At 58.3% G+C, this 13,847-nt stretch overlaps 1 protein-coding gene across 1 annotated transcript in view; it reads left to right on the forward strand.

Moving 5' to 3' along the window:
• DNHD1 (dynein heavy chain domain 1) overlaps window positions 1–13,847 on the forward strand; it is a 112,182-nt gene that overhangs the window by 52,611 nt on the left and 45,724 nt on the right. The window contains exons 20-24 of the mRNA XM_065398806.1: window positions 6,775–6,872; window positions 7,004–10,007; window positions 10,383–10,527; window positions 11,059–11,251; window positions 12,357–12,669. Of these exons, the coding sequence (XP_065254878.1) occupies window positions 6,775–6,872; window positions 7,004–10,007; window positions 10,383–10,527; window positions 11,059–11,251; window positions 12,357–12,669 (3,753 nt within the window). The remainder of the gene's footprint in view (window positions 1–6,774; window positions 6,873–7,003; window positions 10,008–10,382; window positions 10,528–11,058; window positions 11,252–12,356; window positions 12,670–13,847) is intronic.

Raw genomic sequence — 13,847 nt, forward strand, 5'->3', positions numbered from 1 at the left:
TTTTTCCCCCTCCACAAGACTTTAGATACTCTAAAGACCTGTTAGTATCAGACACTCCTTCTATGTGACCTCCCCCCACTTTCACCCTCCTCTCCAAACTCATGACACTCCCCCCTCTCTCTGCCTTGGATGGCACCTCCTTTCCCCAGCAACGAGGATGAAGAGGAGGAGGAGGAAGACAAAGGCTCCATCACTTCCTCATCTACTAGACCAATCACATCTGCTCATCCTCACTACCCATAGTCTACCTCTGGCCCTCAGTCCTGGCAGGAACCACCATGGATGCAGCCACATGTGCCACTCCCTCCAAACTGGCCATATTGGGACCCTTGGGTCATGTGCAGGGCACAATTCGGGAGCCCTCCCAGAGAGCAAAGCCGGAGACCTACACCTCTCCCTTCTCCATCAGTCTCTCGCCCTCCGGAAGCTGAACCCCCGCTGGTACCAACTGAAGAGGAAGAACAGGAGGAGGAGGCTCCACCAACACTAGGTTTTTCCTCCTCCTCTGATGAGGCTATCGTGCCTCCACCCCTATATCTGCCGACAACCTCAGGCACTTTCAAGATCTATTCCACAGGATTGCAGACTCCCTACAGATCCTTTTGGAGGATGTCAAGGACCAGCAGCATAAACTGCTGGATATCCTCCACACATCCTCTTCCTCCAAGATCACTCTACCCACCAACCAGGCTCTTCTTGATCCTACAAAGGTGTTGTGGCAGACCCCGGCATCCATCCCTCCGACCTGCAAAGCACCAACAAGAAATACTATGTTCCGGTGAAGGACACAGAATTTCTGTTCTTGCACACACCCACCCAAATTCTTTGGTAGTCAATGTGGTGCAAGAGAGAGGCTGTCAACATCAATCTCATTCTAGTCATCCAGACAGAGATTGGAAATGCAAAGCATAGTAATCAGCCGTGCTCCAATTTAGAATCTCAAACTACAAAGCCCTTATGGCTAAGTATAACTACTTAAACTACTCCATAAGAACATAAGAACGGCCATACTGGGTCAGACCAAAGGTCCATCTAGCTCAGTATCCTGTCTTCCGACAGTGGCCAATGCCAGGTGCTTCAGAGGGAATGAACAGAACAGGTAATCATCAATTGATCCATCCCCGTTATCCATTCCCAGCTTCTGGCAAATTGGAGGAACTCTGCCAGGACCTACCGAAGGCCAAGAAAGAGCAATTCCAGTCCCTGATATCAGAAGGGCACCTCCCAGCTCGAACAGCCCTACAAGCCTCGTTAGATTTTGCAGATACTTCTACCCGATCCATCGCGACTGCTGTGATTACGAGGCATACATCCTGGCTCCACCTATCGGGTTTTCCTAAGGAAGTAGAAAACATGGTAGAGGACTTACCTTTTGAGGGCCAGAAACTATTCTCGGAGCACATGGATGATTCTCTGTACTCCCTTAAGGACTCCCAAGCTACATTCCGATCTCTTGGCATCTACACGCCAGCGCCAAAGAGACGCTCATGGAAGTACCAACTCCCGCCACGATCCCAAACACAGCAATACACTCCTCAACAGCACTATGACACCCAGCGCCAAAGACAGAGGTCTCCTACCAAATGTAGACAACCCACTCTTCAAGGGGCTACCTCTCGCACATCCCCACCGAAGCAGCAATTTTGAAGGTGTGGTCAAGGCCCTGAGAAGCCTTCCTCTCTTCCAGTCATTCTCACCATCTTCGACGTCCCAGCAGTTTGGCGACTGTTTAGCTCCATTTCCCCCATCTTGTAGACTCATCACCTCAGACAAGTGGGTCCTAGAAATAATCAAGGAAGAATACTCCATCCCCTTCCTATCTATCCCACCCGCCACCCTCCCTCCCCATCCCTCTTCAAGGACCCCTCTCACAACTCCATTCTATGGGAAGAAATAAATCCGCTTCTGCACCTGGGAGCCATAGAACCGGTCCCCTCCCAGCATGTGGGACAGGGTTTCTGCTCCCACTATTTCCTGATCCAGAAGAAATTCAGTGGCTGGCGACCCATCCTGGACCTTCGCAATCTAAACAAGTTTGTCAAACTGCAACATTTTAAGATGGTTTCCACTATTATCCCAGCACTGAACAGGGGGACTGGTTCTCAGCCCTCGACCTCCAAGACACATACTTTCATATTACAACACACCCTGCCCACAGACGATTTCTCTGATTCGTCATGGGCGATGACCACTACCAGTACAAAGTATTACCCTTCGGGCTGTCCACAGTGCCTCGGGTGTTCTCCAAGGTCGTGGTGGTAGTTGCTGCCTACCTCAGAAAACAAGGAGTCATCATTTTTCCATACTTGGACAACTGGCTCCTCAAGGTCCCATCTGAAACCGACACTCTCCAAGCTGTCCACCTAACGATGGACCTGGTCATGAAACTAGGCCTCCTCGTGAATCTAGGAGAGTCCACTTTAATGCCAGTACAACAGCTGGAATTCATCGTCACACTATTGGATGCCATACAAGCCAGAGCCTTCCTACCACTTCATAGATTCTCGGCTATAACAGATCTGGTATCCAATGCACGGGTCTGCCCTCAGATCGCTGCCAGAACCTGTCTCCAACTTCTAGGCCACATGGCCATGTTTGTGGTCAGGCACGCAAGACTACACATGCAATGTCTTCAGGCATGGTTCCGTACAGTATATCTTCCCCACAAACACAGCCTCCACAAACTCTTATCCATGCTGATGCAAGTCAAGGACTCACTACTGTGATGGACACAGCCCAACAATGTCTGTGTAGAAGTCAACATCGACTATGATCCTATCAACCGATGCCTCCCTAATCGGTTGGGGAGCGCATCTCCATGATCACACAGTGCAGGGCAGATGGTCGTTCACAGAATCCACCCTGCACATCAATCTCCTAGAACTATGAGCAGTCTGCAACACCAGTTGAAATGTCCTTCCTCTACTTAGAGCAGGGGTCGGCAACCTTCCACACGTGGCCCATCAGGGTAATCTGCTGGCGGGCCGCGAGACATTTTGTTTAAATTGGCTGCATAGGCACCAACTTTTCCCGGTGCCGGTGGGTGCTCAACCCCCCACCCTTCCCCCACCCCAACTCCACCCCTGCCTCACCCCCCCGCCCCTGCCACGCCCCCATTCCAACCCCTTCCCCAAAGTCTCCGCCCCCTCCCTGCCCCTATTGGACCCCTTCCCCAAATCCCCGCCCCCACCCCGCCTCTTCCCCGAGCGTGCCGCGTTCCCCCTCTTCCCCACCTCTCTCTCTAGAGCCTGGGGGGACATCCAATCTTTTCTGGAAGTGCGAATAGTCCACTTCTACTGACAAGGTCAAAAGCCATTGTGAGATCAATGAAGGTTATGTAGAGGGGCTTTTTTGTTCTCTGCATTTCTCTTGTAGTTGTCTCAGCGAGAAGATCATGTCGATAGCAGACCTTTCAGCTCTGAAGCCACACTGTGGTTCAGGGTAGATTCTGCCTGCAAGGGTCTGAAGTCTGTTCAGGGCAACTCAGGCAACTCCCATGACCACTTAAAGAAACTAAGAGCCTTTGGTGAGAGACCTTGTCAAAGGCTTGCTGAAAATTCAGGTACACTGTATGACTTGATCACCCTTATCCATAAAATTCTAGTAGATTGGTGAGGCATAATTCCCCTTTACAAAAGCCATGTTGACTCTTCCCCAACGTGTCTGATCATTCTGTTCTTTACTACGGTTTCTACCAGCTTGCCCGGTACTGAAGTTAGGCTCACAGCCTTGTAATTGCCAGGACTGCCTCTGGAGCACTTTTTAAAAATTGACGTTACATTAGCTAGCTTCCAGTCATCTGGAGCTTACACAGAGCTCTTCTTCAGGGCTGGAAAAAGTGCTAAGAGCATCACAGCTAAATATAAGGTAGAACAGATTGTTTAGCATAAGGAGTTAACACATATTTCAAGGGACCATTCAAGGTGAAGTGGCCCGTTAACATCTCTCCAGTGGTGTGTGGTGGAGGAAGCTGGGTGGAGGTTAGTGGGTTATAGATTGTAGACAGATATCCACTGTGATATGTCATAAATCCAGTGTCTGTTCAGTCCATGATTTTTAATGTCTAGCAAAGTTATGAATTAAGTCCCAGGCTCGTCTTTGGAAGGTGTTGTGCAGGTTTCCTTTGAGGCTGAGGACTGAGAGGTCAGATAAAGAGTGACCACTTCGTGAAAAGTGTTCACCCACAGGTGATAGGGTGTTTTTGTTTTTTATCATTTTCCTGTGTGAGTTCATTCAAGATGTATTGGTTGCCTGGTTTCACCCACATAGTTGTTATTGGGGCATTTATGTGTAGGGCCCATGGATCTTGAAAGATGTGTTGCGGGGGGGGGGGGGGGGGGTGTTGATCATCATAGCAGTGGAGATATGTCTCCAGGTTTTGCATCTATTGTTCTGGCACGGTTTGCTGCCGCATTGAGTTGTGTGTCCTGGTCTATGAGGAACTTGCTGCTGATGCTTGGAGAGGTTGTGAGGTTGTTTGAAGGCCAGAATCATAGAATCATAGAACTGGAAGGGACTTCGAGAGGTTATCTAGTCCAGTCCCCTGCACTCAAGGCAGGACTAATTATTATCTAGACCATCCCTGACAGGTGTTTGTCCAACCTGCTCTTAAAAATCCCCAATGACGGAGATTCCACAACCTCCCTGGGCAATTTATTCCAGTGCTTAACCACCCTGACAGTTGGGAAGTTTTTCCTAATATCCAACCTAAACCTCCCTTGCTGCAATTTAAGCCAATTGCTTCTTGTCCTATCCTCAGAGGTTAAGACATTTTTTTCTCCCTCTCCTCCTTGTAACAACCTTTTACGTACTTGAAAACTGTTATGTCCCCTCTCAGACTTCTCTTCTCCAGATTAAACAAACCCAATTTTTTCAATCTTCCCTCATAGGTCATCTTTTTTAGACCTTTAATCATTTTTGTTGCTCTTCTCTGGACTTTCTCCAATTTGTCCACATCCTTCCTGAAATGTGTCGCCCAGAACTGAACACAATACTCCAGTTGGGGCCTAACCAGAAGAGGGGGTTCAGGAAAGATTTCTTTCAGGATGTGGTCCCATCGAGTATGGGTTGTAATTATTTGATGATACCCGGTATGGGTTCCAGTGTGGCATGGTAAGTCGACATCCAGGAGTGTGCAGTTGGCAGTGGTTTTATAGAATCATAAGGTTAGACGGGGCCACAGCGCAAGGGTCAGCTAGTCTAATCCCCTGTCAAGATGAAGGATTTGTTGGGTCTAAACCATCCAAGACAGACGGCTCCAGCCTCCTTTGGAAAACCTCCAGTGAAGGAGCTTCCACAACCTCCATAGGCCTCTGGTCCCTTGTCTTACAGTGAGGAAGTTTATCCTGAGATCTTATCTGAGCCTGAGCGTACATTGCAACATACCTCAGTGAGTCAGCCCTGCGGCCAGGTCATGTTTTCAGTTCCATGCTTTTCGGGGTGTATATATACAGAGTCCAGTATTGGGGAGTCATCAGGGCAAGTGAGGGATTCAGGGTTTCCCCTTTGGGTTGGGGTCTCATGGTCCAGACCCTTGTACCTTCAATGTCCTTCCCCATCTCGGTTCCCCACTGAGGTATAGACTTCCATTGTTATCACTTTTTAGGGGTTAGTAGGGGAGCCCAGACCCACCCGTCTCTGGTCCAATGCCAATGGTAGATGTCACGAAGTCCCCAGGCGATGCTCTGGAGCTGCTCCCCACAAAGCCAGTCAGGACTTTGAGGAGCCTCCTCTCCCTCGCAGCAGACCGTCTTCAGGGCAAGAAGCTCACACGGCTTCACCTCCTGGGTCTGACCTTGGAGCATTCAGCATCCCCTGCCCCTCCGTGCGCTTCCCACAGCGAGTCCGCCCAGGCGGGGTCCTGGGGAAGCCAGAGGGTCCTGCACCCCCACTTCGCAGTCAGACGTGACTCTCAGCCAGCCAGTAAAACAGAGGTTTATTAGATGACAGGAACACGGTCTAAAACAGAGCTTGTAGGTCCAGAGAACCGGATCCCTCAGCCGGGTCCATTCTGGGGTCCCGCGAGCCAGACACCCCCGTCTGCCCTCACTCCCCATCCCCAGCCAGCTCCAAACTGAAACCCCCTCCAGCCCCTCCTTCTCTGCTGAGTTCCTTTCCCGGGCCAGGAGGTCACCTGACCTCTTTGTTCTCCCACACCTTTAGCATCTCCTTGCAGGGGGGAAGGCCTGGCCATTAGTTGCCAGGGAGACAGAGTGTCAGTGATTTATGCACACTGGCCTTTATCCCACCACCTAGAGACTTAAGAAATGCATAGGGGAAACTGAGGCACCCACACAGTATTCAGAGGAAACATTAAGAACAGTCCCACTTCATCACAGTGGGCAGCTAAGTCCTGCACCCTCAGGTGCTGTGCGGCTCCCTCCCTACAAGTCCTGTCTCTTCCCATTGGATAAAGTAAATAACTAACCACCAAGATAAAGTCTGTGCCTTCAGAGAGTCACCAGTCCCTCCTCTGTGGGCTTGGACAGGCCACTAGTGCAAGGCCTCAGGTAGCAAGAGCTCCTGTGGTGTTCCTTCCCAAGAGCTCCGGTGCAGGTTCCCCTCAACTGTCTGCCTGCCACAGTAAGCTTTGTAAGCTTCACCTCCAGCCTGTGTCGGCTTTGCAGGTGCGGTGGGGTAGGGCCACCTGGGCCGAGAGCAGCTCCTTAGCCCCTTCCTCTCCAGTGTGGGGTTTGTATACTCTCACAGGGTACCTGGGCCAGTGCCCTGGAGGGCACCCCAGGAATGCTCACCCCCAGACTCCTCTCTCCACAGGAGCCCTGCTGGATGTCTGGGTCAGTTTCCAGCAGAAGTGGATTTTCCTGAATATAGTGCTGTATGAGATGGACATCAGCCTGCCCAGCAGCGAGCTGGTGAGTCGTCTGCCCCACCACATGCCCCTGCCCCGAGCCAGTGAGTCCTCCCTCCCCTCCTCACTGCCTCCAGTTCCCTGCCTCTTGGGGCTTCCCTTCTGCAGGGCTGATGCTTGCTTTCCTCGCGCCAGGATTGCCTGTTCCAGAAGCTGGACAGCAGGTTCCGGGAGCTCATGCAGGTGACGTCCAAGCACCCCCTGGTGCTATCCAGCATGATGCCTATGGCCACCTCCAACCGGGAAAGCCGCTTTATGGGTGTGCCCCTGCAGACCATGCTGAGCGAGGGGGTTGAGGACCTGCAGCTCATCATCCACGCACTGGAGTACGTGCTGGAGGCTACGCGCATGGGCTTCCCCCGCCTCTTCTTCCTCAGCAACACAGAGGTGGTGGCTATGATGGCCTCACCTGCGGAGCCCATGGAGGTGACCACCTGGGCCCGCCGCTGCTTCCCAACTGTGCACCAGCTGGCCTTCCGTGAGCCCTCGGCCACTCGAGACCCTGCCACCTATGCTGTCCTGCTGCCCAGAGCAGAGGCCACGGGCCTGGTGGGAGCCTGTGGGGAGACGGTGCCGTTGTGTTCCCCGTTGCTCCTCAACCAGAAGGTCACTAAATGGCTGTGCGCCCTGGAGCAGCGCATGAAGGAGGCCCTCTTCCACCTGCTGCAGGCATGCATGGCCCAGCGCCTGGCTCTGCGGCCCCAGCTCGACGTGGCCTTCGAGCACCACCCAGGTCCCACCGAGCTGCCGCTGCACCTGCTGGTGGAGCACTGGGGGCAGCTGGCAACAGGCTTCCCGGCCCAGTGCGTGCTGCTGGCCGAGGAGGCCTTGTGGTTTGCGGATGTGCAGGAGCGGCTCTTCGGCCCCGTGCGCAGGCCTGGCCTCAAGCTCAAGCACCGACTCAAGCTGGAGGCCCTGGCCCACTATGTCCGGAACTACCGCAGCAGCCAGGCCGGGCAGCCAGGCAGCGGCCAGCTCAGCACGCTGATGGGGGCCCTGCTCACGGTCACCGTGCGCCAGCGCGACGTGCTGGCCCACCTGCTGCAGCGCAAGGTTGACTCACCCACCGCCTTTGCCTGGGCCCAGCTGCTCAAGTACCGGCTGGTCCTGCACCCCGAGAGTGCCAGGGCAGTCGGGGCCCCCCTTGAGAGCTGGGCCGCCAGCCCCCCCGGCTGCTGGGCCGAGGTCCTCGACATCCGCCTGCACTATGGCTATGAGTATGTGGGGAACTGCCCCCACCTGGTGGGGGGCCCTCAGCTGGAGAGGAGCTTCCTGGGCTTACTGCTTGCCCTGGAGGAGTTCCGCTGTGGCGCGGCTCTGGGCTGCCACGGGGTCGGGAAGACGGCCACCATGCAGCACCTGGCCAGGGTTCTGGGGCGCCAGCTCGTCACCCTGCACTGCTCCCAGCAGATGGGCCTGGGCTGCCTCCGCCAACACCTGAGTGGGGCTGTGCAGGCCGGGGCCTGGCTGCTGCTGGAGGCAGTGGACCAGCTGGGGCCCGGTGTCCTGTCAGGGTTCAGCCAGCTCCTGTCAGACCTGCGGATGCTCTGCATGGGCCTGCAGGCGGAGACGGGCCAGGTGAGCCCCAGCCACAAATCCAAGAGCAGGGACGGGGAGGGGCAGGAGCAGCCTGCAAGGGCCCTGCCAGAGCTGGGCCTGAATGAAGCTGAGCCGTATCAGCCCCGCGTGCTGGGCAACATCCTCTTCGGGGAGCAGCTGCTGCGGGTCAGGGAGACCTACGGCTGCCTGGCCACCCTGCAGCGTCTCCCTGAGCTCCTGCGCCTGGCCGTGCGCCCCGTGGCCCTGCTGCCCCCCGACCTGCACAAGGTGGCCGAGGTGACCTTGCTGGCAGCTGGCTTCCGGGAAGCAGCACACCTGGCCAAGAAGCTGAGCTATTTCTTCTGGCTGGAGGGGGAGCTGGGCCCGGGCCCTGCACCCAGCCGGCTGGCCCTGTTCAAGGGGGTCATTGAGGCAGCCATTGGCATTGTGTATCCGCCTGTGGTGAGGCCAGAGCCAGAGCCAGAGCCTGGGGAGCACCTCACAGCCCAGCAGTCGTCCTTTGAGAGCCTGGCTGAGGAGCCTGCCCTCATCCAAGCTCTCTGCCTCTCGCCCTTCTTGTCTGCCCTGGAGGACCCCCGGCTGAGTCGAGTGTGGGAGCTGCTCCGCGGGGTCTTCCCTGCCTCCTGCTCCCTGGTCCCCGAGGCCCATGCTCCCCCCAGGCTGCTGAGTGCTGTGACAGCACAGCTGCACGAGGACAAGCTCCATGCAGACCCCGAGCTCACCAGCACCATAGTGCAGCTTTGCCAGGCCCTGCTGGGCTCACCGGGGGTCCTGCTGGTGGGGCCCTCTGGCAGCGGCAAGACCACAGCCTGGAAGACCCTGGCTAAGGTGCTGAGCAGGCTGGCTGTGAGTGCGTCCTTGGAGCTGGCGCCAGGAGCGGGCAGGCCAGGCACTCGGAAGGATGTGGCATACCTGCCCATCAGCACTGTCTGCCTCTGCCCCAACAGCCTCAGCACCGCTGAATTCCTGGGCAGGCTTGAGGGAGGCATCTGGAGGGAGGGCGTTTTCTCCAGGCTCCTGCAGAGAATGGCTTCCTCAGCCCCTGCGGCTGGGCTGGGCGTGTCAGGCACCCAGCAATGGCTGGTGCTGGACGGGTTTGCCAGCTCCGAGTGGCTGGATCCCATCTCGTCGCTGTTCAGCGCAGAGCCCACTCTCAGCCTGCCCAACGGGCAGCGGCTCCATCCTCCAGAGGGCGTGAAGTTCCTCTTTGAGCTGCCTGATGCCTCCAGCATCTCACCATCCATCTCCGCACACTGCGCCCTCCTGCACTGTGGGGGCTCGTGTGTCTGGCGAGCACTGCTGGCCTCATCCCTAGCCACCATCTACCACACGTACAGCGTGAGCCAGGAGAGCGTGGTCATGCTGCGTGGCCTCGCTGAGGATGTCTTCCCCCCCACGCTCACCTTCCTGCAGCAGCATTGCAGCTCTGTGCTGCAGCCTCACGCCGACCTGCGCAGCCCCATGGCCTGGGGCATCCCAGAGACCACAGCCTTCACCAGGCTCCTGAAGGCTCTGCTGGACCAACACCTGAGCCATGACAAGGCGAAGGCCCAGCCCCTGAGAAGGGAGGACCAGGCAGGTGAGGGGAATCCCAGCAGGACCAATGACCTTGTGCCTCCCTGCTCTTACAGGGTCCAGATTAGAACCAGTCCCCAGTGCTGCTGATCCTGACCAGCCGAGTTCCCCCATTCTGGGCACCCCGGGGTCTGAGCAGGGGCAGAGCCCCAGGGAAGGGGCCTGATGGCGCAGGCTGCCCGGGGCTCTCTGTTGGGCGGGCAGGATCTCACTGTCCAGGGAGTCCTGGGTGACTGGCACGGATCCTCCTTGGCGGGTCATTGCCCATGAATGCTTGTGACAGGGCCAGTCTGGACCCTGGGCCTACTCGGAACTCTGCAGCACCTGCCAGGCCAGGCTGGGGTCCTCTGCCTCTGGGTGACTGACTTTCTCTCCCCAGTGGCTGAGAACAGCAGTGCTGGGGTCTCAGCTGCCCCTTCACACTGGGGCTTGGATGAAGCTGTCCCACCCCATCACCACCTGCTTGTCCGCAGCATCTTCGTGTTTGCCTACATCTGGGGCTTCAGTGGCCACCTGCACCCCAGGTACCAGCCAGGGGTTCCCTGGGGCTGGGCCATTCGTGGGCCTTCTCCCTCTAGCCACGCCGTCGGGGATGATGAGTGAGCAGCACCGGGAGGCGGAAGCAGTGGAATGTGGACACTGAGGATGGGGTTAGAGGCTGGAAGCCAGGACTCCTGGGGGGGGGGGGGGAGGGAAGGGGAGTGGGGTCTATGGGTTAGAACAGCAGAACAGGGAGCCAGGACTCCTGGGGAGGGGAGGGGAGTGGGGTCTATGGAGCAGAGCAGGGAGCCCGGACTCCTGGGGAGGGGAGTGGGGTCTATGGAGCAGAGCAGGGAGCCCGGACTCCTGGGGAGGGGAGGGGAGTGGGGTCTATGGAGCAGAGCAGGGAGCCCGGACTCCTGGGGAGGGGAGTGGGGTCTATGGAGCAGAACAGGGAGCCAGGACTCCTGGGTTCTAGCCTGGCTCTGGGAGCAAAGTGGGTCTACTTGTTACAGCAGGGGCTCTGTGGGGCCAGCTCAGGGCACTGTCCATCTCTCTGACTCTATTTTTTGCAGACACTGGGCCATCTTTGACAGCTTTGCCCGTAGAGTCCTGTACAGCAGCAGCTACACCATAGAGCTGCCTTCAGCCGATTCTGTCTTTGACCTCTATCCCCAGCCTGAGGATGGGAAACTGGAGGTCTTTGATGGGAAGTATCTGTCCGGCAGAATCAAGGCAGTTCCTGAGAGTTTCACCATCCTGCCCCAGGTACGGCCAGGCCCGGGGGTCCCCAGGAGCTGCCCCATCCTGCCCCAGGTACGGCCAGGCCCCAGGGATCCCCAGGAGCTGCCCCATCCTGCCCCAGGTACGGCCAGGCCCAGGGGTCCCCAGGAGCTGCCCCATCCTGCCCCAGGTACGGCCAGGCCCGGGGGTCCCCAGGAGCTGCCCCATCCTGCCCCAGGTACGGCCAGGCCCCAGGGGTCCCCAGGAGCTGCCCCATCCTGCCCCAGGTACAGTCAGGCCCTGTGAGCTGCCCCCGTCCTCCCCCAGGTATGTCCAGGTCCCAGGGGTCCCCAGGAGCTGCCCCATGTATGGCCAGGCTCCAGTGGTCCCCATGACAGGCCCTGTCATGCCCCAGGTATGGCCAGGCTCTGGGGGTCCCTGTGAGCTGTCCCAGGTACGACTGGCCCCCAGGGGGTTCCCAGGAGCTACCCCGTTCTGCCCTAGGTCCACCCAGGACCATCACACACTGTAACATTCCCACTGGCGACAGCCAGAGCTGCTGGATGCCAGAGGAGAGGTCAGATGCTAGAGGCACAGAGGGGGCAAGGCTGGGAGCTCTTCCAAGAGCCCCATGCAGCCGGAGATGTGGCACATCGCCTTCGATCCCCTGCTCTATGGTGCTCCTGTTACGAGTGTGGGGGAGTCAGGGCCCTGCACCCCTCTTCCTGAGATTCACCGTGACTCTCAGCCAGCCGGTAAAACAGAAGGTTTATTAGATGATAGGAACACAGTCCCAAGCAGAGCATGTAGGTACAACCAGAACCCCTCCATCAAGTCCTTCTGGGGGGTTTAGGGAGCTTAGACCCCAGCTCGGGGTTCCCTGCGTTGCACCACCCAGCCCAAAACTCCTCCAGCAGCTTTCTCCCCCCTCCCCTCTGCTCCTCCTCTCCTTTGTTCAGTCTCCCCGCTCCTGGCTCAGGTTACAGCTCAGGTAGCTTCCTTCAAGGGAAGTCCCGCATCCCCAATGTAACTCCCCTGCAACATTCCCAGGTCAAATCCGCCCCGCTCCCTGCTCCGTCACAGCTCCCCTCTGGTCAAGTGCTACACAGCCCCAGGGCCCTCTCCCTGGCACGGTCTCTCTGCTCTGCAGTACGAGCGACTCCTCTACGTGCTGGACCTGCTCCTGGGCTCGAGGCAGCCAGTGCTCCTGGCCGGGGAGCCCAGCTGCGGCAAGTCATCCTTCGCAGAGCTGCTGATCCAGCCCAATTACTCCTACCATCGTGTCGCCATCTCGCCTGCCCTCGGCGCGGACCACGTGCGCCGGCTGCTGGAGAGCCACATCCTGAGCAGCATGCGGGACAAGGCCCTGTTCACCGGCCTCCCTGGGTCCCGGCCCCCTGGCGCCAGGGGCGGGAGGAGCTGCTACCTGCTCCTGCTGGATGACCTGCATGCCGCCGAGCTGAGTGAGCCCCCGCCTCACGTCAGACAGTGCCCTGGGCCGAGCTGGAAATGGCCACGTATCTTCTGTGGGGCCTGGCTCCCCCTGGCTCAGCACAGCCCTGCTCCCCCTCCTTGGCCCAGACACCCCCTGCCCCAGGGCTCTGCAGGGCCCGGCTCCCCATCGCTGGAGCCGGACACCCCCTGGCTGGGGCCGGACACCCCCTGCCCCAGGACTCCAGTTGGCAGTGCAGTGGGGCAGGCAGGCTCCCTGCCCGGCTCCTCACGGCTCCCGGAAGTGGTGACATATCCCTTGGCTCCTAGGCACAGGGGCAACCATGGGGGCTCCGTGCTGCCTCCCGCCTTGAGCGCCGGCTCCGCAGCTCCCATTGGCCGGGAACCGCGGCCAATGGGAGCTGCAGGGGCAGCGCCTCGGGTGAGGGCAGCGCAGAGCCCCCATGGCCGCCCCTGTGCCTAGGAGCCGAGGGAGACATCATCTCTTCTGGGAGCCGCCTGAGGTCAGCACCGCCCGGAGCCTGCACCCCAAACCCCCTGCCCCAGCGCTCAGCTCCCTCCTGCACCCAAACTCCCTCCCGCACCCCAGCCACCTGCCCCAGCCCAGAGCCCTGTCTGCATTCTGACCCCCTTTGCCCCAGGCCAGAGCCCCCTCCTACACCCCAAACTCCTCAGTCCCAGCTCCACCCCAGAGCCCGCATCCCCAGCCAGAGCCCTCACCCCCCCCTGCCCTAGCCAGGAGCCCCTTCCCCTCCCCCCCCGCCCCCCCGAATCCCTCATTTCTGGCCTCACCTTGGAGCTCTCACCCTCTCCCGGAACCCCCCTGCCCCAGCCCGGTGAAAATGAGTGAGTGAGGGTGGGGGAGAGTGAGCGACGGGGGTGGTGGTGGAGTGAGTGGGGGGTCTCAGGGAAGGGGCAGGATCTTGGGGAAGGGGCAAGGCAGGGGTGTTTAGTTTTATGTGATTAGAAATTTGGCAACCCTCCCGAACGCCCCAACCCCCAGGGCTGTACAGGGCCCAGCTCCCCATCATTAGGTCTGGAACCCCCTGGCTGGGCCTGGCCACTCCCTACCCTAGGGCTCTGCAAGGCCCGGCTCCTCCTGGCTCGGCTCAGTCACCCAGGGGTGGCTAAGTCCCGGGGCTGTGTGTGTTAGTGCCGTCCTGCCCCTGGCACTTGGCTCCTGTGGGTG

Source organism: Emys orbicularis, chromosome 1 (assembly GCF_028017835.1).
Source record: "Emys orbicularis isolate rEmyOrb1 chromosome 1, rEmyOrb1.hap1, whole genome shotgun sequence".
Classification (NCBI taxonomy): domain Eukaryota; kingdom Metazoa; phylum Chordata; order Testudines; family Emydidae; genus Emys; species Emys orbicularis.